The sequence below is a fragment of the Lycorma delicatula genome, chromosome 1 (genome assembly GCF_047948215.1).
Source record: "Lycorma delicatula isolate Av1 chromosome 1, ASM4794821v1, whole genome shotgun sequence".
In the NCBI taxonomy this organism is placed as follows: domain Eukaryota; kingdom Metazoa; phylum Arthropoda; class Insecta; order Hemiptera; family Fulgoridae; genus Lycorma; species Lycorma delicatula.
The window spans coordinates 218,437,094-218,461,515 of record NC_134455.1 but is presented as its reverse complement, the minus strand read 5'-3'; the positions used below and the strand labels follow the sequence as shown (position 1 = coordinate 218,461,515).

General features: G+C 30.3%; 1 protein-coding gene and 1 long non-coding RNA gene across 2 annotated transcripts in view; one reads left to right on the top strand and one right to left on the bottom strand.

The window, feature by feature from the left end:
- Idh3b (isocitrate dehydrogenase [NAD] subunit beta, mitochondrial) overlaps positions 1 to 22,170 on the bottom strand; it is a 42,057-nt gene extending 19,887 nt beyond the window's left edge. The window contains exons 1-4 of the mRNA XM_075372620.1: positions 22,034 to 22,170; positions 21,884 to 21,949; positions 19,908 to 20,006; positions 10,283 to 10,399 (exon numbers count right to left, since the gene is read on the bottom strand). Of these exons, the coding sequence (XP_075228735.1) occupies positions 10,283 to 10,399; positions 19,908 to 20,006; positions 21,884 to 21,949; positions 22,034 to 22,129 (378 nt within the window). The 5' untranslated portion in view covers positions 22,130 to 22,170. The remainder of the gene's footprint in view (positions 1 to 10,282; positions 10,400 to 19,907; positions 20,007 to 21,883; positions 21,950 to 22,033) is intronic.
- LOC142328695 (uncharacterized) overlaps positions 14,585 to 24,422 on the top strand; it is a 41,360-nt gene continuing 31,522 nt past the window's right edge. The window contains exons 1-2 of the long non-coding RNA XR_012757333.1: positions 14,585 to 14,694; positions 19,343 to 19,528. This is a non-coding gene — a long non-coding RNA (uncharacterized LOC142328695). The remainder of the gene's footprint in view (positions 14,695 to 19,342; positions 19,529 to 24,422) is intronic.

Here is a 24,422-nt window from a genome sequence, read left to right as displayed (position 1 = left end):
AATAAAAAATAAAATCTAAAAAAAATGATATTTAAAAACAAAAAAGATAACTTACTTAAACTAAAATATTAAAAGACAAAATAAAAATTTAAACTACAAAAACATACAACTACTATCACAGGTAAAAAACTTATTAAAATAAACAATATTTAAAAAATAAACTAAATATATATATATACACACATATATATATATATATATATATATATACACACATATATATATATACATATATAACAATAACAAGAATAAAATAAATTTAACAAGCTCAGAGGGGAGTGTAAAAGGTCCTTCTCGGATAACAAAAAAATAAAATTAAAACAAAATTCATAACACTATTAAAAGTTAACATACTAATATTTCTAAGAAATAAAAATACCTGGTCAACTTCTTCATCATTGCCCAGGATTTGACGAATAATTCTGGAAAATTTAAATTTACAACGCAAGGCCGCATAATGCATACAATCAACAAGGATGTGGTGCATAGTCAAGCGGCAGTTGCATCATATGCATATTGGCACGTTTACTGCTGACATCAGATAATTGTGAGTAGCTGTCCTATCTGTAATCGGCAGAGGACCACTTCCTCATGATAAGCTTTTCTACATTAGGAGTCCCATGGCAACACAGAATCCTTAATGTTCTGTAGTTTGTTATCAATGGTAGCCGTCCAGTCCCCTTATCACTTTGCTCGAAGAGTCTTTTATACTATTAATAAAGTCAGAAGCAGCAACACGAGTGGTAAAAGGAGGTTGAGTGCATTCATCTTTAGCAGCGGAATCTGCACCTTCATTACCTGGAATTCCCATGGCTAGGAATCCAACAGAAACTCATTTGTGTGTTGCAATGGTTTAACTCAGTGATTGCATTATACATTTTAGTCACCAAAGGATGTTAAGAGTAAAAATCTTCTTAAGCTTGGGGTGCACTTCAAAAGTTGCTACAAATAAGGATATGACGGTATTTTGGGTTAAAAATAATCAATGCCTTATTGATAGCATACAGTTCAGTAGTAAATGTACCTATAATATTAGGCAGACCAAACACAGGTTCTGCTATTAAGAATAAATGTGCATCCAATGGTATCATTCTGTTTTGATCCATCTGTGTATACTACTTTGGAGAGAATTTGGTGAAAACTTTGTTGGAAGATGATAGTTAGTGTTGATTGTTTCTTGTAAATGGTAAGATCAAAAATAAAATTTATACAGTTGATTCTCCATGAAGGATATGAACAGGGATATCTTGGAAAAATATAAGGTATGTCAACATTTAAAAGCTGTAGTAACTGCCAGCTAAGTACATCCGTAGGTGCAGTATAATGTGGACGGTCTTCATATCTTTGTAAATTAGGATTCACAAGAACTGTGGTCAAAGCCGGGTGATTCGGTTGCCCTTTAAAACGGGCAAAGTATGATGCTAGAAGTTGGTCACGTCTATTTCAAAGTGATGGTTCACATGCACTCACCAAGTATGCTAGTGACAGTTGGCGACACAACCACAAACTAAATTGGTGTTGCTAAGGATTCGCAGCATATCTAAAAGTTTGAAGCATTTTGTTTTTAATTCTTTGATGCGTTTGACCCAAGTAAGGCGGCTATAAAAAATAAACCTAAAAACCTGATATCAGGAAAGATAATAATTAGCTCTCCGTTGGGAAAACTTGCAGAATGAAAGGGTCTCGCAGCTGAGAAAGGACTACACATTTTGTTTTCTCAGCTGAAAAGGTGAAGCCGGTAACCCTGAGCCAAGTTTCAAGGTGAGATACTGTGTTCTGTAGTAATCTCTCTGCTGTGGCCGTAATGGGATGTAATAAATATGGCAAATTCATCAACAAATAATGAACATGAAACAGGTGGCTACACACATTTTAGTAATACAGTTAATGGCTGTAGAAAATAAGGTGGTACTTAAAACATGTCACATGCTTTTTTTATATCAAAGAAGATAGCTACCGGGCCCCCCAGTTTGCACATTTTTCTTCCTCCTGACAGTCAGTGTCCTTGTGGCCTTCTTTTGCATCTTGGGTTAGGGATGAATACTTGTACTCTAACCAATAGGTATCCTACTTTAATTTTCTCTGGTGGTGTGGGAAGGTTGAAGGTTAAAATAAGAGGAAATAGGTTCTTCCATCCCACTGACACTCCTTATTCTCTTCACCTCTGTAACACCTTGGGGACGAAGCTCTTAGCAATTTCTTTAATGTCCAGCTCAAGAAGACACTGGCAAAAAATTACTCCTTGGTTAGTATTCTAACTTTTGACATACCATAATTATACTTATACCGCCCATATTCGTTAGATGTAAAAGCGATCGACTTTGCTCATCACTGAACGTCTCTATTAGTATTGTTCTGTCTCTCAGTTTCTGACGTTCTTCTTGGGGGAACCGTTTGAAACAGTTACTTCCTTACTGATCAGGGCAGGTGAGACCTTATGAAGGGTCTCACCCTTCCTGATTCCGAAAAACAATAAAATGAATATTTTAATATTTTACATCTGATACTTTACAATTCTCTTCTGCAGAACTTTTATCCTCAACAGATAAAGCTGACTGAGGCCTTTTCACTAGACAAATATTGGTTGTTTTTTCAGATGGATCACCAACCATCATATAATTAATTTGTAGACTTGATCCTTGATCCCAGAAGTACCAGTTTGTAACAGACCACTCCAGCAGAGCTAATTACAATTGGGTTCGCCCAGGTGCCCTGAGGACGTCGTTCAAGCCTCACTATATAGAGCCATTCACCCATCAGCACAATAGTTTCTACCTTGGGTTACAGTTGCGTTTTGTAAGGTGTTGCAGTCACCAAGTGTAAGTGAAAAAGGAAATAGTGTAGAATGTTATGTAGTTGTGTAACGGTATATGCTGTAATTTGTATAATGTATGTGTATAGGGTAAAGTGTTCTGCAGTTTGGGTGTAGTAGAAAGAAAAGCTGCAGAGGCTAAGGCTGTAGAGACACCAACCCCCAAAGTCTTAAAGAAAACGACTCGTCGGGGTCGTTCTCTTGTTGATGACAACAGTATTGAAATTTTGGATTGTGTTTATTTCAGTGATGAGGCACAGTTTCACTTGGATGGCTACACTAACAACCAAAACTGCCAAATATGGAATGGAGCGCTGAATATCCTCATGTGTTTCACGAACGACCATGCATTACATGCATGTATAATTGGTGTGTCATGTTAACAAGGCCTTTATTTTTTGACAACTCTAGATTGTGTGGTTTACTGCAACTTAATCAAACAGTTTATTGCCATGTTAGATTTACACAAACAAGAATGTTGGTTCTAGCAGGATAAGGCAATGTGTCATATTACTAATGAAAAAATGGATATGTTACAGAATATTTTAGCCATAGTTTGAAATCAAAAGGGTTGTGGCCTCCAAGATCCCCAGATCATACATCAGCAGACTTTATCCTTTGGGAGTATTTAAAAAGTATAGTTAAAAACAATCCTCATATACCTGACAAATTGAAGGCTAACATTGAAAGTGAGATTTCAAACATTACTGAGCGAACATAACAAAAAGTGGCTGCAAATGTTATGAAATGTGTACAAACCTGCATTGGGATTACATCATTGTGAACATTCTGAACATCTACTGTAAAGTTATGAAAGGTAATTTGAATATTGTTGTATAAATATTTTATTAACTTCAATATTTTTGTCATAAATTCATGAAAAAAATTGTTTATATATATATATATATATATAACAATTTTTATTAAATTCTACAAATAACTTATTATTACTATTATTATTTAAACTTTTTCTAAATAATCGTTTGAAAAGATATGCCATGGTTTAGCTAGGACAAGAACTTACTCTTCATATTAAACACAAATTCAGAAGAAATTTATCACAATATATTGATGACTTGTCTGATCCTAACATAAAGTTCTTCATTACCAATAACTATAAACATAAATAACTCTATACATTAACATCTGCAAGAAACTGAACAACAAAATCTGTAATGTACAAATATTCTAAAAAAAATTCAGGACTAGAATTTGATTTTTAAGCCACAAATAAAAATAAACATGAAATTTTGTTAACTAATAATTTTTACCTTATAAAGAAAAATATAAATTCAACAGAGTAAGAAGTCCAACAAAAATGAAATAAAACAATAGAAATTTAAATTATGTTTAGTTTATAATGTAGTTAAATCTAATTTATTAAATTAAAAATTAATATAAAAACATCACAAGTCAAAGAACAATTTCTTTATTCAGCAAGTTGAAAACAGATCAAAAACTACCTGGTAGATAAGTAACAGTTTATCCAAGAGCATACAGGTAGAAAAACCTGAATAAAGATTATCCTGATTTAAGAGTCAACTATAAAATTATTATGAATTCATTATTAACAGCAAAATTGTAATTATTAATTATAAGATTATCATAATTTAAGAGTAAATATGCCAATGTAATCATTCTTTTGTAATAACTTTCAATGTAATGACTGTCTTTAAAAATTAAATTTCAATATTTGTAAAAAAAAATAGGCAATAAGCCCACTAATTTATACCATTTTAATCACCAACAATCCTGTTCTTATAAAAAAAAGTACAATTTAAAAAAAAAGTATAACCAGCACTTTAAATGTGACTTTACACAAAAGTGCATGTGACTATAAACAAGAGTAAAACAGGTTTTTCCTATTTCTAATCTAATGTAGTTGGCAAACTCATGCAAATTTATTGTTTATTTTGATGTAGTATATAAAAAATGAGTTGAAGAAATTATTAAATGTTTATTAATGTTCTTGTAAACTATAATTTCATCTCTGTGATGAAGAGAATGAAGGGGCACATGGAATTGTTTTGGGGTTAGAATAATGGCATAAGATATGAAAACAAACAAGCCTTCACTGAAAAATCATATGAAAAAAATACAATAAAATTATGAGCAAACAAAAATAATAGAGTTGGTAACACTGATGATAATGATAATAATAAAGATAACATGATCAAGGAGAAATACTGGTAGGAGTACGTTGGTTTTTATTTTTTTCTGGGTGCACAATGAAGTATCGTCATCAGCGCTTGGTATGATATTTTTATAATAAATAAATAAATATTAAAAATTTACAATTTAAAATTAAATTAAAAACTAAAATCCAGTAATATAAAAAAATAAACATAAATGGAAAACGCCTATGAAATACGCTAAATAAAATTTAATATGTAAAATAAAACCACAAAATATTGCATTAATATTCTAAACTACAACAATAAACTTACCATCTGCCATACACCAAATGGCATAAACAGCTGAAAGATAAGAGATAACTCGTATATTTGAATATAACAGATGGCCCAAAGAAACTGTAAAACCTCTGATAACATTGTTTCATAAGATATTTTTGAAGTTAGCCCTAGCTTAAACTTCTGATGCAATGTCGCATAACAGACACAATCCACAAGGATGTGGTGTACAGTTAGCTGGCAGTCGCAGCAAATACAATTAGGTGCATCGGTCTGAGTCATGAGATATCCATGAATGAGCCTAGTGTGCCCTATTTGCCAACAGCAAATAATAACCTCCTCTTGATGGTTATTTCTGCATGAGAACCATGTTAATACAGCATTCTTAACAGGACAAAGTTTATTGTTGATGGTAGCATTTCATTCACTCTGCCACTCAACACGGATCAACCTCGTCAGAAAACAGACAAAATCATCAGCAACAACATGATTAGTGAAAGGAAGCTAGAAACACGCTCTTTTAGCCACACTATCAGCACACTCATTGTCTGAAATTCCAATATGACTGGAGATCCAACAAGAGCTCACAGTAGTGTTACACTGAGTCATTTCAGAAATAAGACTGTATATCACAGGCGACAAGGTATTTGGAATACTTGACATTAATCACCTGTAAGGCAATCCTGGAATCTAAACAGATTCCAAAATGTTGGGATTCCAAAAATTGTTCCAAAATGTTGGGCTAATTAATAGCATAAAACTCTGCAATGAAAACACTGACATGCTGGAAAGGACAAACATGTATGTTCTATTGCCAACCAATAGAATTAACCTTTTTAGTAGAGCTGTCCTAGTATAAACTATAGAATCAGGATTTACACTATTTATAACAGTATAAAATTTTTCTCGTAATATTATAACCTTCTTATGAAACCAACAAAGACTAACGCAGTAATTAACAAGAGAAGACCACCAAAAGGTGTAATAACATAAAGCAACAGTAATAACTGGAGGTAATTGTTTATTTAGAGCTAAGAAAAGGCACTGAGCTCTGCATAGGGGAGCAGTAGATCTCAGCTGTTCCCGCTATCAATTAAGATGCAGGTTAGAGAACACTGTAACAAAGGTTAGATGATTATTTGGTTATGCTTTAATACGAGCTACATAAGAGCTCGTCAAGAACCATAATTTGGTTCTGTCTATTTCAAAGGGCTGGTTCACCACTGTTCACCAGTAGACTTACTACAGGGCTTGAATGAAATGCAGCTAAGACTGATGAATGAATGACGGAATACATCAACCTCTGTAACAGCGGTGGACCGAGCAGATGAATAAGCCCTACAGGCATAGTCTAAGTGGGAACAGACCACAGCTCAGTAGTTCAACATACATATTTGATCAGCTCTCCAATGAGTATTAGATACTCTCAGCATCTCGCGTTTTTAAATATTTTACCTTCTGCTCCTTTAAATGTGTCACCCAAGTCAGTCGTTGGTCAAACCACAACACTAAAAATCTTAACTATTTCAAATTTAGTTGTTTCACCACGTAAAAATAGTTCAATATGTTCCCTCCCTCAAAGTGTGAGAAGTAGATGCATTTTGTTTTCTCCGGAGAAAACATGAATCCAGTTTTACACCATGATTCAAAAGAGGTTAGTTGTTTTGGAGCAACCTCTTATCAGTAGTTGTAGATTCTATGTAAACTGAAAAATCATCAACAAATAAAGAACACAACGGGTTTTCAAAAACAGTACCTAATATTAATATAATATTAAATAGCTTTGTTTTTTGCATGTCTTATATTACTTATGACTACAGCAAACACAGTACCGTTACTTTCAGAGAAGTACACTTCCCTGTGGTATTCACTATTCTAGTCTAAAATTTACGGATAGCGTCCTTCCAACTCGAACTCAAAAATACCAACTACTACCCTAATAAATACAAGGGTACTACTACCCTAATAAATGCAAGGAGATTTCCTTGTATACCCCATTTATGCAGTTTATTTAGGATTTCTGCCCTTCATGCTGTGTCAAATGCCTTTTGCAAATTGAAAAGAAAAGCAATGAGGCATTGGCGAAGTAGGAAGGTATTTTGAATGACAGATTCAACAGCAACTATATGAATGATAAGATGATCTACCTTGGTGGAAATCGCATTATTCGGGAGCAATTAGCACATTTCTCTGAAGGTACATGGTTTACCATTTGTTCCATCAACTTGCACAGGGACTGGTTAAGGAAACAGGATGATAACTTGAGGGATGCGATTTATTTTACCAGGTTTCAGTACAGGCATCACCAATGGTTCTGACCAAGAAACTGAAAAAACCTAATCAGAAAATATTCTATTATAGATACACAATATTCTATTAAAGCTTGCATTATCCAGGTGGTACAAAAAGATACTGTATCTGATATGATTTCTGGGGGGAAGTGTCACACAAATTATTGAAGGCATATCTTAGTTCATCAAAAGAGAATGTTTTCCCAATCACAAATGACATATTTTCTACCTGCAAAATATACCACATCAACTCAGAATAGTAAAATGATGTAAGTGAAACTGACCTAAATGAGTTTCTCCATTAACTGGCATGGTGATGAGAATGCTGTTGTTTTCAAACCAATCAGCTGGACTGACTGCCCTGATCCACACATGGCCTGAACTTTTCTCCACAACCAATGATGGAGTAGTCTGAAAAACTGTATCGACATAATTCATCCATGATTTCTGTTTAGCACACCGAAACACTCAATGTCAAACAGCCCTCGCACTGCAGAAGGTACAGAGCAATTCATTTGTACATCTTCAATTGAAATTATGTAAAGCCCTGAGCCGATCCTTTAATACATTCCTGCAGTCTTCATCCCACCAAGGAACAGCAGGTTGCCTTGGCTTTCCAGATGTTAAAGGGATAAATTCATTTACGCTATCAAGTACGAAGTGTGTAAACTTGGCAAGTTGATGGATTATGCTACTACTCTTGTTGTACTGGCCAAAGAAATCCTTATATCCAATCCAGTCTACTTTCTCAACCACCCATCTGCATGACTGACTCTGAGGCAAATCACTATTACTGACTCAGATAACAACTGGTCTATGATCACTTCCAAAGAAGTTTTTGTAAATGTGCCAGGTAAGATGTGGGAGTAGGATTGCTGAACAAAAGGACAGATCAATACACAAAAATGTAAGTATTGACGATGATACAAATATATATGACCAATCATCATTCAATAAGCAGAGATGTAAGTTCTGCCTCAAATGAACAGGACTGGACATATCATCCTCATTGACATCATAATTTGGTGGAAGATATAAGAAGTAGATATTCATTTAAATGGCGCAAATATCTTCACTGAGACTGCAGGGATGTTTTTGTAACTAGTGTAATATGTGCAGCTAATATGATTTCCTTCAGGAAAATAGCCACACCTTCATATCTTCTCTCAGTTCGATGGTCACATCTTTCACAAATGTAACCACCTAAGGAAATATCATCTGGGGAAGGAGGTTATGTCTCCTGCAGACACAGCATTAAAGGATCTTTTTCAATAGGATTTCAATATCCTTATGGTGGGAATGGAGACTGCAAATATTCAAATGAATAATATTTATACGCATAGGAAATACTTTTTTCCTGTTATATATAAAAACTCTGCATACAGATTACTTATCAAATACTATCCGGTTTTCCTTTTTTTGATTTTATAACCTTTAAGAAGTGCTTTGCTTCTTCAAGCACTTTACCCGCTACCATATCCTCATAGAAACCTCGAGGTGGTAAGATTACTTGGCAGCCTGGGAGGATGGAGACATCATACCACACGATGATGCTTTATAGATCCCTTCAAAGGGATCTTGGCTGTTTACTTGGTGCAGCAGGAACTTTATGTGATGGTGTAATGACTGGTGATTTAGATAATCCACAATCAGTTTTTCTGGCAAAAGTTACCTTCTTGCCAGTACTCAATGCTGTAATAGCAGTCATGAGTGATAAAGCTTCTACATTTTAGTTAGTTCTTTGTATATGGACATTCATTCTCTTTTGTACACCTGGACAGAACCTGAGAGAGAGAGAGAGAGAGAGAGAGAGAGAGAGAGAGAGAGAACCTGGATAAAACTAACCACTTGGCTGCACAGGGTTCCTCATGTTGAGGGATTTTCTGTATGCTCAACAAACCACATGAAAGGACACTTTCTACTCTGTACATATCTTTATATAGTCTTTATAAAGCCTTTTTTTTCTCATAAAGGGGGCATTCTCGTGACCTTGCCAAGTGTGGACCTTTACAATTAACACATTTTTCTACTTTAGTGCATGTGCTATCATGATGTCCCATACAGCCGCAACGCGCACAAACTTGTTCCTTTGTGCAACTATCTTTTTTGCGACCAACAACACTACACTGAAACCAGCATCTTGGGTTTTATATACAATCACACATGAACAGTAGGTAACCAATCGTTATTCAATCAGGAACAAAAATCAGAAAAGGTTAGAATCAGTGAGGACATGGCATGTCAACACCATTCTCCTTCCTTGTAATCCTCTGCGCAGAAGTGACTGCTTGAGAAGTGAATGAAACACTCCAGCAGAGTGTGCGCATACTGGAGGGTGCATACAACTGGGTTTACCCAGGTGCCCAGAGGACATTGTTTGAGACTCACTACATAGATCCACCTACCCATTGGCACAATGATTTCCACCTTGGATTACGGTTGCGTTTCATAAGGTGTCGCAACACGACCGAGTGTAGGTATAAGAAGAAACAGTCTTAGTTGTGTTGCAGTGTTAAGGGTATATGTAGTAATTTGTATAGCATTTGTGGTATATGTGTATGTGTAAAAGGGTTTAGCAGGTTTAGGGCGGTGGTGGGGATACCATTCCCTAAAGTCTTAAAATGCAAGACTCCCCATTAGGGAGTCTGTGTTGTTGAAATCATTAATTTACTATGCAACTGAAGATATGGATAGATCTTACCATCTATCAGGGTTCAACTGTTAGAAGAGTTCAAGAGGAAAATAATAAAAAAATAATGATTCACTACCTTTAAACAGATACCATTCTTCATAATGGAATTAGCTACGTCATCCAATGGTGCACTGATGGCATGGTGTACTTCCGATAAAAAGAACATCTCAAAATCAACAGGAACTCCAGCTGCCTATAACACGATGAACCATATTCGTTAAAATACACAACAAAAAGATGGATATATTCAGCTAGCAACAGAAAAACATCAGAATTGTCAAAAACAGCATACTAAACTTATACAATGAAGATGGGCAATAAAATATTCAACGTTCTTATCCAAAAGAATTAAGTTAAAAGAGTAATGAATTTTTATATCTCGAGATAATAAAACCATATCTAAAGGTTTATTACAAAACAGATTTAATTTATTATTCCTTTCTCAAGCATAGATAATTCAACTGGTTCAAGCTCTCATATACTGTAAAAAAACTAATATAAATTTAAAAAAATCTTGTATGGACTTATTTTTTTTAATCCTCATAATTCAATTTTTTACAATGGATAAACATTACAATATGTATTAAGATTGTTTGATAAATATGTGTATCAAACACATGGGTTATAATAAAACCCGTTTCAAGAAATCAGAGAATGGTTCCCCACATCGAAATAAAGAAACATACGTCTACAAAAACAAGTCTAAGTTAGTATAAATATGATTCATATTACCTACCATGCTGAATAAGGTAATGGTAAAAAAAATAATTAACTTGCACAGCACAGATCAATGTCTTCATTTTATTAATAGCAAAAGAAAAACTGGATAATAGTTTTTTATTTACACTTACAACAATGACTACAACGTCTGTTTTAATGGAAACTATTTTTCCATATTAATATTATTTATTATAATATTCTCATAGTTTCATTATTTTGTTTTACTGTAATATTTTCAATATTATTAATCATTTTAATCTACACATGATAACATTAATAAAATTACTCCAGTTGAGATCGTGTTGAGTTATTAAAATTTATTTAGGAGAAAATGGAAATTGATTTTTTAATCTAGAGTGACTCACTTCAAGAATTTTTGCCATAACTTTGTTATTTATGAACAGATTTGAATAAATGAGATGTAATTTTCTTTACCATAAAATACTTACATTTTTTGTAATAATATAACAGTTAAATAAACCAGCGGTTGTAAAGATACTAACCATTAAAAAGTTTACATGGCCGGCATTCTGAAATAGATTGAGAAATCAGGTTTTTACACAAATAAAACTTTCTATACCCTAAAAGTATACAAAATTTAAGCTCAACATGGTTAACCATTCCTGCAAAAAAAATTTGATGTTAAAAATACAAACTAAAAGTTTCCGGACATAAGTTAATATAAAGTTTTTTCTTTATTTTGATGTGGGGGACCAGCACTGAATTCTTGAAACTTTTTTATAAACTACCTATTACAGAGTAATGTGGTAAAATACATCTTAATTTTTTCATGAAAGTAATTTCATGATAAAATTAAGGTAAGATAAGTCTTATTTAAATATTCTGTACTAGGTGATTTATATTAATAGAATTTAGTACATAATTTAACAAATTACAAATAATATAAATCTTAAACAGATTAACTTCAGTAAAATAGATAAATATATATATATATTTTTTTTTTTTTAAGCAATTCTTTTAATAACCATACTCCTCTGTACCAATACAAATTATTTTCAAAATTGTGTAAATAAATCTCGAACATGACAGCTAATAATGGAAAAACCATTGGTAAAGTATTTTCCTGAATATAAATATTATATTAATAAATATATAAATAAATGATAAATATTATCATCAAGTTTAAAGTAATTTTGTTGGCAAATATTTCTAACAATAGTAATAATATTATCAATAAACAATGGGATTTCACTATTGTATATTAATTTGTTTTTCATTACCTTTTCAGATAATTTAGTCTTGGAACTAGTTATGTACGGCGTCAGTTTTAAAACGCTGTTACAAAATCATTTTATATGGCATCTAAGTCAGTTATTTTTTTTATATTCACAAAGGAATCAGTTTTATTACACAATTTGAACAACGTTTATACGATGTAAAATGTATTTAGACTAGAAAGAATATGACAATTTTTTTCTCAGAAATGTGCTTGTGTGTGTCTGTCTGTGTGACTTGTGTATTATAATTGCTATGACAATTATGGATTTATTTGTTATTTACAAAAATAGCTTATCTTAGTAGCAACATATCGATGTATTAAAACACATAATAAATTATGATGTTCGGCACACACACAAAAAAAAAAGGAATTTGAGGTCACAAATACGTCACTTTTACTTGAGGTCTATAAATATCTTTTCTGACAAATGATATCGGTAAACATGTAACACATATCGATTCGTAATGAATAACAGTATACAGTAAAAATGTTTTTTTGTCAATTTGAATAGCCTTTTGAGTGGTGGGGATTTTTATAAAACGTAGTTTCTTAATCTTCTTTCACTTATACTAACATATGTGACTAATCTGTGATTTATGACACAGGATTTTCATCATATTTTGTCCAATTTTCAACCGATTTGCTTGAAAGTATTATTTTTAAAATCAGCAAACTATGTTTCATAAACACAAAGCAAAAAAAAAAAAATTTCGCTAATAAAAAACACGGTAGAATTCGCAAAAAAATTCTGCAATTAAATTATTGTAATTTTTGTACAGTTTCAATTTTTTTGTTGTTACAGGCATAAAAAATATCCAATCGTAACGGGCTTTTTTTGTCAGAATCTGTTAAATCTCTTTAATATACTGTATTTTTTTGAAATTTTTTTCACAAGAGGGTAGCATAAGACTATGAAGGGAGGCAATCAGATACAAACACATTTTCGCAGAGCACTAATCAAGCGCGGATCATTGTGATGGAAGAAGGTTAAACTGTTTTACAGTTGGTATCATAAGTTACGATATTATTAATATGTACCCTAGCACACCCATAACAGTTCAAATAATAAAAAAAATTATTATACAATAATAAAGACCCGTTGTTTATTGATATTATTATTATTGTTGTTGTTAGAAATATTTGCCAACAAAATTACTTTAAACTTTAAAGATAAATATTATATTCAGGAAAATACTTTACCAATGGGTTTTTTATTATCAGCTGTCATGTCCGAGATTTATTTACAGGATTTTGAAGATAAAATTACTTATGGCATTATTCATTCACATGATATCCTATTACGGACTAGGTATGTTGATGATGTTTTTGTAGTTTATAATCTCATTATACACAATGAACATAATAATTTTGAATAAAATTAATTCTCATTATAGTTTAAAATTAAGATAAATAAAAAAAATTTTTTTCTAGATTTTAGTATCAAAATGAACAAAAATAAATAATTTATAATGTCAGTATATAGGAAAAAAATCAACAACCAATAAAACAATACATATAAATTCAAATCATCTGTGGTCACACAAAATTAGTACATATACACACATAGTTGGTTAATAGATATTAACAACAAAGAAATAGATAATATAAAACAAACTGCTAAACATAATGGTTATAATGTTTCTTTAATTGATAATATAAAAAAAATATAAAAAATTATATAAAAAATAAAATTGAAAAAATTAATAATGCTATAAGATATATTTAAAATATAAATACACTGATAATGTTGTTGAAAATAAAACCAATATTTATGATAAAAGTAAATTTAAACCGGCATAGAAAGACAAACAATCATATAATAAAATATTTAAAAAATAACAATAACACTGACTTATATAATTCATGCGGAATTTATAAAATAAAGTGTAATGATTGTTACCATATACAGACATATATATGTAAAACTAATAGGTCTTTCAAAACTAGAATTTTTAGATCACATTAGAAATTATAAAAATGGTAAATTGGGTATAACTAATGTTGCTGACCAGCTTATTAATAACAAACATACAATAATATCTGATATTCGAACAAATTTGGAAATAGTGGAAATGAAGAAATTTAATTTAAATAATAATAGTAAAAGTTTGGATATTTTGGAGAGGTTTTATGTATATAAACACAAAAGAATTTCCAACTTGGATACTCTTATAAAAGCAGTAACAGATGGCAGCACATTTTTAGATAAAAATAGATATAATCATAATGAATATAAATAATTTAATTCAAATCTACTCAGTAATGTAACATTAGCTGGCCAGGCTACATTGTATAAATTTTCTATTTATATTGTTTTCTTTTTAAAATAAAAAATTTTTAATTATGACATCATGTTTATATATATGCAGCTATTTTATTTAAATTGACTTCACATGTTTTTGTAAATATAGTTGTAATTTTAATTTCAATTAAAAAAATTATGTTTCATATGCAATTTTATATAAATATATCTTATGTACAACTGATGATGCAGGGATCCGCGAAAGTGCTTTTGGATTAAAAAAAAGGTTAGTGTAATTTCATTTACTTTGCAATACTGTACTTGGGTTGTTCAAGTTTGTTTTTGATTATAAAAATACAATATATTGGCTACAGAGGAATATGGGTCTTATAAGTATTGATTTTATAGAAAAAAAATTATATTGTTTTCTAAAATCAATTGTTGCGAGACCCATATCATCTCTGCACTAATAATTTAAATATATAATATAAATCAACTTAATCCACCCAAGTACAGAAATAAGAAAACTCATACCTTACTTTTTATTTTTATTTTCTTTATAATTTTTACAATAGTAATTTAGAGATAAAATTTTAAGAGATTAAAATTACATATACATTAGGCAAAGGCATGTAATCATTAAGTAAAATAAAATAACCTCTTAATTTTTGTGATTAATATGGAATTGTATACAAATTTGATATAAAACTGATGATGCGGGATCCCACGGAAGTACTATCGTAAGAAAATAAAAAAATAAGGTAAGAGTTTTCTTATTTCTGTACTTGAGTGGATCAAGTTGATCAGTATTATATATATTGCAGATCATTATATATATATATATATATATATATATATATATTGATTGCATTATATATATTCTTTCTTAAATTCAAATAATTCATTAACACATTGACCACTGAGCTAATAAAATTTAAACTACCAAAACACAGTAATAGATAAGTTAAACTATCATATTAATTCCATCAATCAATTTTTACAGGATCCCATATTTTCAGTTGGTATTTAATTCTATAATTACATGAAAATAGATTGTTTTTATATAATTTGTTTGAATTTGCCAAAAATGTTACTATATTTTATAATCTTTGAATATATTGTGGATGAATAGGCAAATTCTGCTGTCCACTACTGGAATGATGTAATATTTAAAATGTCTCTTTCAATTACAAATATTAAATAACTTCAAAATTTAAAAAATAGCAACATTTTCAACAAATTCATAATTTACAAATTATATAAAAACAATGTATTTTAATTTATTTTAATGATGATGCAGGATCCTGTGAAAAATTGATTCTTGGAATTAATATGCTAAGTTCAACTTATCTATTTATTATTTTGATAGTTTAAATTTCATTTTATATATATATATATATATATATAAAACTACATTTTACAGAAAGGAGCAGACTGTATATGAAGACTCAGATTTGCCATAACTTCACAAAGCTGTAAAATGAAAACTGAACACGAAGACGTTTTGAAAGATTACATATCTATGAGAAATAAAAGATCTCATCAAAATATGAGATGGTGGGTTAGAAATAGAACGTTCCAGTTTTTTTATTTTTGGTTGAACTGACTTGGAATGATGCTCTATTTAAAAATCTGAATTAGTTCACTTTTGTAAAGCCCTTCTTACTTACTACAAACCATTCAGGACTACCATTTACCACAATTGCTAGACATTATAATACAATACCATTGATGTTAAAACTTTATAATAACTTAAATAGAATGCTTTTTATCCCCCAATACATGGATTTAACCATATCAGTTGCCTGTGGAGTTTTTAACTGAACATTTTCATAAAGTTAAGAATTGAACCCAAGACTGGGTAATTCATACAGGGTAATCTAAACTCCTTAATGTAATGAAAATTCAGATTTCTGAGTAACTTAACAGTTACCTAATAAATAATAAGGTACTTATCGTTTATCTGCCCACTACGCACAATCGTTTAAATCAATGTTTTAACCTAACCAACATTCACAATGGTTGTAACGCCATCTTGCTCTAGTGCTTACGGATGTCATGTTACGACCTTTTGGACATAGGCAATGTTTTGGTACAACACTGGTCTCAATAAAGAACTGCACAGTGTTCTGTTCCATATTTGGTAATTGACAAATGTTCATTTCATACAATGTAAATTAGAAGCACAAAACTCTGAACCGATCTAATTGAAATGAAACACTAACTAAAATAAAAACAAAAATAATCAAAAGATAACAGTTGAATGATAAATGCTGCTGTCAATAGAGATAACAATTATGAAATCGTAATAATTGGTTCACTAATTTTAAAACATAATGACATTTAAGTAAATAATACATAGCTAACATGTAAATTGATTACTACTTACTGTTTGAACCTGCTGGAATGGGAAAATACATGGCGGGCAGATAACTGATAAGAACCAATAATAGCTTAGTTGTTAGGTAACAATGAAGCATTAGTATTTGGCATTTTGTAAAAAAAAAGTGCACCAAATCCTGTAAAAATTAAGTAATTTATTACAGACAGCAGAATTTTTTTGGTACATTTATTTTTACTAGACTTACCGAATTTATTCGAGTACCCCCATACTTTTTTCTTGGAATTGGAGTTAAAAAATAAGGGTGCAGAGCTTAGTTGAAACATAGCCTTTAGCCAGGATAATTTATGCAAAGTAAACATTTTCTTATAAGTACCTAAATTCAATCACATAAATATAGTTACATTAGGCTTTAGTTTATTAATACCAGATGCCACAAAATACATCTTTACTTATTAACATCCTGTTCATATTATCAACAGGAACAAAGTTACGGTATTTTTATAAAACTGATTCATTCTGTGTAGGCTGGCATCTGGTTCTAATGACACTACAGTTACCCATCGTCATCTTGTCTATTCGCCATTGTCATTGTACTGTTTGTATATGTGACGGTTATGTGCATTTTACCTGTTTAGTTTATCTTGTAAAGTTTAATACGGAGATTTATTATAATTACGGCATTAAAATGAGTACAAAAGGACAGCAACTGCATCTTTTACAGTAAATGAAAAACTGCATGTTACAGAAGAGGCTGAAAAAATTGGAAATTGGGCAGCAGGAAGAAAATTTGATGTAGATGAAAGCTGCATTCGAGACTGGCATAAGAAGAAACAACTTCTGGTGAAAGGCACTAGTAATAAAAGGGCTTTTTGTGGCTTAAAACCAAAACACAGACATATAAAAAAAATTGTATGACTTTGTTATGGAAAAAAGGAAATGCGGTTATGCTGTCATGACAGAAATGTGTCAATCATATGCTTGTGAAATTGCTAAATCATTAAATAAAGTTAATTTTAAAGCAATCCATGGACGGATAACATGATTTTTTGCATGAAATGATTTGTCAATAAGACAAAAGATGACCATTTCTCAACAACTTCCAGACGCTTATGAACAAAAAATATTACATTTTCACAAATACATAATAAATCTTAGAAAAGATAAAGGCTATTTGCCTTCTCAAATAAGAAATGCTGATCAAACACCCATATATTTTGAAATGCCATTTAACAAAACCGTAAACAAAAAAGGTGAAAAAAGTGTTACGATTCGCACTGGTGGTAATGAAAAACAAAGGTGTAGTGTATGCTTTGCATTACTTCTGATGGATCAAAATTACCTCCATACATTGTTTTTAAAAGAAAAACTCTTCCTACTGTACAGCTATGGAGTTATTATCAGAGCACATGAATCAGGTTGGATGGACGAAACCTTAAAACCTTATTGGGGGCATATGACTGATAAAGTGAAAGACATTTTAAAAAAGGGTACGACAGACCAAGTAGTAATTCCAGGCAGATTGACATCTCTATTGCAACCACTAGATGTCTGCATTAATAAACTGTTCAAATCTGCATTAAAACAACTGTGCAGTAAATGGATGGCTGATGAAAATTTCTTTCTCACGCCTACAGGAAGAATCAAACGCCCAGATTTTAACCAGATTTGTGTTTGGATAAAAGATGCTTGAGAAGGTATTTCCACGGAATTAATAAGGAAAAGTTTAAAAAAATGTGGAATATCTAATGAACTTGATGGTAGTGAAGACATTTGGCAGAGCAACGTGGAGAATACTGGTAACTCTTCTATAGACACTGAAGTTATTAATTAAAAATAAAATCCCATATTAAAAAGTGTATTGAAATGATACTTTTCAATATGATACTTTCTTTTCGTTTTACTGCCCTACTGATTCTGAACAAAACTAGTACTTATGGTAATTAATTATTAATGTAATATTAATATTGTAATTTAAATGAACGAATTAAATGCTTTACTTTCTGAATATTTTCGTATTTACATATTTTTTTATCATATCTGTTGCACTTTAAAATACTGGTATATACTTGATTTTTTTTTTAGATTTTCAGTCCAGAAAATCAAGGTGCGGGGCTTATTCGTGGGTGGGAGGTACTCGAATAAATACGGTACATATTTATTTTTTATGTAAATATCTTACTCATTTTATAGCCTAAATTTTAATATTCTGTTATGAAACATCATTTTTAAGATTATGTGTAAAATTACAAACTTTTTCAGAATTTTTAAGTAGTGCCTGTTGTGGAAATAATCTACATTTTCAATTTTATTTAAAATAATACTATGAAACTTTAAATTAAAATACTGCCAATAACAATTTTGAAAAACTGCTTTTACAATTTTTTGTGGGTTTTAGAATAGTTTAATTACACATACTGCAAGTGTTATTAAATACCATATTCAAGGTCAAAATTTTACTGACTTAAGGAGATTATTAGCTACACAAAAAAAAAAACTAGTTTATTAATTTCTGACAAAAACATAATATTGTTGAACTTCGTCAATTTTAAAATAATTGTATTGTAATATTATATGGGGCTTTTTCCTTCAGACTTTTATGATATGTGTAACATAACAAGCAGAAAGCAGAACATGATCTATAATTTGCATCCTGAAGACTAACTCTACAAGGTTAAAAAAGGCACTTGAGCTACACTAAGCTTATCACTGACGATTTAGAATGTTAATCCTACGCCATAAGTTACAATGAGTGGGATTTTATGAGTGGAACATAAAGGTAACAAAACTCTATACTGTACACTACTTTTACATCAGAAATGTATAATAACAATTAATAGCATGTTCAAACAAATAATAATGTAATCGTTAGCTTCCAGTATATCTTGATTTAGTAACAAACTGTTATCTCTAAACACAAAAATAGTAGAGATCTTTGCCACATCTCTGAGAAAAATGTAAAAAAAATATTTATAAATGTGTCCAATGTACAACAAAAAAATTTAAAATTTGTCACTAATAATTTCTCCATAATATTTATAATATAGCACTGAGAATGAATAAAGCACTGCAAGAAATTAGTAAAATAGTGCAAGAAATTTTATGAAAGCGATGACAATTTCACTTAGTACACATGTGATATAAACATTTATCATTACCTTGAAAACCTCTTGAACAGAGTAGACAAGTTCTGGACCAACTCCATCTCCAGGAATTAATGTACATTTAGTTCGACCTTCTGGCTGCTTTCCTGCCTCCTGCCACAAGTAAAATTGAAAATAAATTATAAATAAATAAATTTTTAATCTAAAAAATATCCAATAACATGACTCTTCAGATTAAAAGGAATCCAGCACGCTCTGCACTATTCCATACTGCCTAAAAAAAATCCTATTACTCTATAAATAATAAAATTCTAAAACTAAAACTATATGAATTTTATAATCTGATCATCCTTTTAGTCTAAGAATAAATAGCCCTTAAATTTTCTATGATTTTTTTTTTTATGACAAATAAATCCTAACAAATGAATACAACCTAATACCTTGTTTTTAGATATGATAAAGAGGATATGAAAGAACACATGACTCAAAGGCAGGATTATCAATACTAATTGTTACAGACTGTTGCTGGCCAGATGTTATAGTGATTAACATTATTGTTTTTAAATTTCTTTGTCTCAGGCTTGATTCCCTGGAAAGGATCTGACATCGTTTTACCTACCATATCATCTTTCTTATCATTGTATCTTCATTAAAATGTACGTATAGTGCATCCATAGTTCTAATAAACAACAAAATAAAAACAAGGGCTTAATGAATATAAAATGATACTTTAAATGGTTTTCAAGTTTTCTATCAAATGGGATTATTCCCATTTGAAGCGTATACTGTACCTATCACTCAGGCTAAGAAATGAATTCAAATTTATACCTAACTCATGAAAATTGGATCATTTAAAATCAGCTCTATTGTTTTTTTTTTGGTTTTTAATTTATAGCTTTAGTTTGCAACATGTGCCTTGTACAAATTATTTCTAACTTTTTTCTGTCTCTGGAAATGTTTTATTGAAATTCATCTCCATTATATAAATATTAAAAAAATTCCACAAAACAAGAATAGAGCACTAATTTGAATTTTAAAATAAATATCTCCATCTTTATTCTTTTTAATTTATTGTGTTAGGATTTCTAAATGACTATTTAATCTAGGCATCTATTTTTTTTTTTTTTTTTGTAAAATGTATCCTTATATAATAAATATTAAAACACAAATTTTTCATCTAGAGGAATGTAGTATTCAGTCCAAACCAACACCAACAGGAATAAAGGTATAATTTAAGATAATAGGCAAAAAATTGAAGGCTTTAGCATTATTTTTACTTACAGACATTAAAATCAAGAATTTACAGATGCATCAGTCATAATGCTTTGATAATACAGTTAACTTTGATACCTAGCAGTAACATATTAAATCATAACCATCTAACAGTAAATGAATTCTACTGTAAAAAAAAACACCAATGTTTTGTATCAATGGTGATTTTTTACAGTATAAAAAATTAATTTAATTGTAAAAGCTTTCCAGTTTACAATAATGGCTGAAATTTAACTGATACAATGTAATAAATTCGAGTACAACTTATTTGTATTATATGAAACATATATTAAGAATGCAAATATCTACTATTAATCTGCAACTTATTTTTTTGAGTATTTTTAAAAAAACCTTTAAGCGTTCTAAATTCGCTTAACTGTTATATTATACATATAAAGTAACTACGAAAAAATAAAGGTTGAATAAAAAAGTAATTAACTAGTAACATAATATTATAGTATGTAATTACCGATAAAAAACAAGAACTGATAAAAATGTAACAAGCTAAGTTGAATCACAAAACTGTTACAATAGCGCTAAATTAAAAGAATTTTGGGAAAAATACTAACAAATTTCTTAAATTTTCCACTACTCCCTAACTTTTACGGTTAATTTATATATTTAGTAATAAAAGGATATAGAGACTTAAAAAAAATTAACTTAATGCTAAGAAGAATCAGTTTTAATAAAAATGAACACAATCAGATAAAAATAAAGTTGAAAAGGTTATATTAGAAAAAAATAAATATGTTACTTACCGTATTTAAATATAGTGAGGAATGAATGTGCCTCGAAGAAGAAATAAATGGCAGATTTTTTGCAACCTAAAATGATAAACGAACGATCAGAATAATTAATTAGAAAAGTAGACAATTATAAAAAAAATCATGCATCAATAACTTACGTACTTGCGAGAACAAGAATCCAAAACTCCTATTCAGTACAGCCATTTTCGAAGGTGAGCTTGAAAGACAGCCAACAAACACATTAAAAAATATCTTCATAACGCTAATAGTTGGGATTTTCGGTTTTCGTGTAGTAATTGTTAATAAATTTTCTGGATTTCAGCATGTAATTAATTCAGGACTTAAAAGTGCCTTAATTGAATTAATTAGTTTATTTCGAAAATACCACAAGAATAAAATAAATTACATCTTAAATGCATAACCTGAAGTTAAGAAATATATTTATAGTTTCTTAAAATCAGAAAAGGGAAATTTAGTGACGCGCGAAATAAAAATCATCAGAATTTGAATGGTAGCAGTCGAACTAAGTCTTAATCGCTGTTAATTTGTTATATTTCAAAAAAATTAGCATAACCGACATTTTGAAATAATGTTAATATATAACATTTTTTCCCGAATTGGTGAACATAATTTTATGATTGAAATCACTGAAATATAAACAGTCGGATAGTGTCAATGTCGATCAACGGTTTAACGATACAATTGGACCGATGTAATGGCTTTTTTTACTAATGAATTAGTTCGCCTCAGAAACTTGTACGTGGGAATACGAAAATGGAAATTTGTATCGTATGAAAAATCCCATGCCTATTCATATCCAAGACCTTAGGATGAAAGGCTGAGATGTTACTACTTCTTCACGGATTCCGTTAAAATTGTAATTTTGACGAAGGATCTTTTCGGGTTATGGCGTGCATTTCTAAAAAAAATTGTATTACACAGACTATAGAAGCAAGTTAATTTTATTAATAAAAACTGCAGGGAGGTTATTTTTTATTATCTGCTTGATTGGAGGCTGTCAGTTCCTCAGTGCCTTCCTCTTCGTTCGTACTCTCACATTTTCCTTATCCAACATCTTTTACATTCTTCAGCATTAGTTTGACAAGCATAGCGAGCAAATGCATAGTGTTTTTAACCATTATACCATTCATGCTCATACTGATTCAGGACTCTTTGAACTCATCACAAATTGTGTGATTCTGTGGATTATAACAGAGTTTTTATGTTGTTTATATAAATATGACCAATGTTGATAAATAGATTAGGAATAGTAGCAGTTTATTCAAATTTTCAGCAGTTTTTGGTTCATGTGTAGATTTAAATTAGAATTTTATGAATAAACATTGGGGACTGTCATCTTTGTGTGAATCACAGCAATTCATTCGCCAATGGATTACTTACCGATTTGAGAAACAATTTAAATTTAAAAGAAAAATATTTGACGGTTCTAAATTCCACTATGATATAGGCAAAAATTAATTAGAGTAAGAAATTATTCCACGAAGTTGAAAAGAAATGTTTAGGCTTATACACTTTAAAAGTTTAATCATTTACAAGTCTAACTTTTTTGTGCTAAGAGATAATGTAGGGAAGACCAAAATGGTTATCTTAATATCTAAAACAAATCGCTTTTCCAGGAAAATGTCACACATACTTAGTAAAATTTTTCTTTTATTTGTAGCTATGTTATTATTTTACGATGATATAAATTCTCAGAGGTAAGATTTTATGTGTCGACCTGTTTTTAAAGTAAGGTTCATTTTGAATTTGCTGCCTATATACGTTATGTAAATAAATGGCGTTTGTATAGCTCAGTTATTTCAATCAATCAAACATTAGTCAGCTGTTAGCAACAACAGTTCAGTTGTTTTGTTAATTACTTACAATCAACCATTTATAATGAATGTAGCACTTGTTTGTGCTACAATTCTGCAAAGTAGTGTGAAGTATGACTAATTTTTATGGAAAAAAACAATTATGAGGCTGAAATTCACAGGAAAATTTATGATGTATACAGAGAGAAAGTGTGATGCTAAAGTAAGATAGTGGTGGCGTTCATTTTGAAAAAGAAAATGGCCAACTAATATTCTGATAAAGACCCAGCCGTCGAGTTTGCGGTGATCTGATTGAAAAAGTCAACAAAAAACTATGAGAAACCCAGTGCTTCACCATTTTACGATTGTCTTTAATTTTTCACGATGTTTGATTCATGAGGTTTTGAGTATAAAATTTAAATGTAAAAAATTGTATGCCAAGATGTTAACTTACACACATAATAAGAGACGTCTTGCTGCAGCGTTACGAAAAAATAATTCAGTTTCTTACTGTATTAAAACATGCTCATTCTGTGTTATGAGTTACATTTCATCTGAATAAAGCATGATAATGGTTAATTCCTTAGTAGTTTATAAAATTACACAATATACCTGAAATTACCCAGTGGCAAAATTGCAATATTCTTTTGATATAATACACAAAATTACATTTAAGTACATTAAAAACATACTTAAATGAAAACGTACTTAATTAATTTGTTTAAATGAAAAAAAAA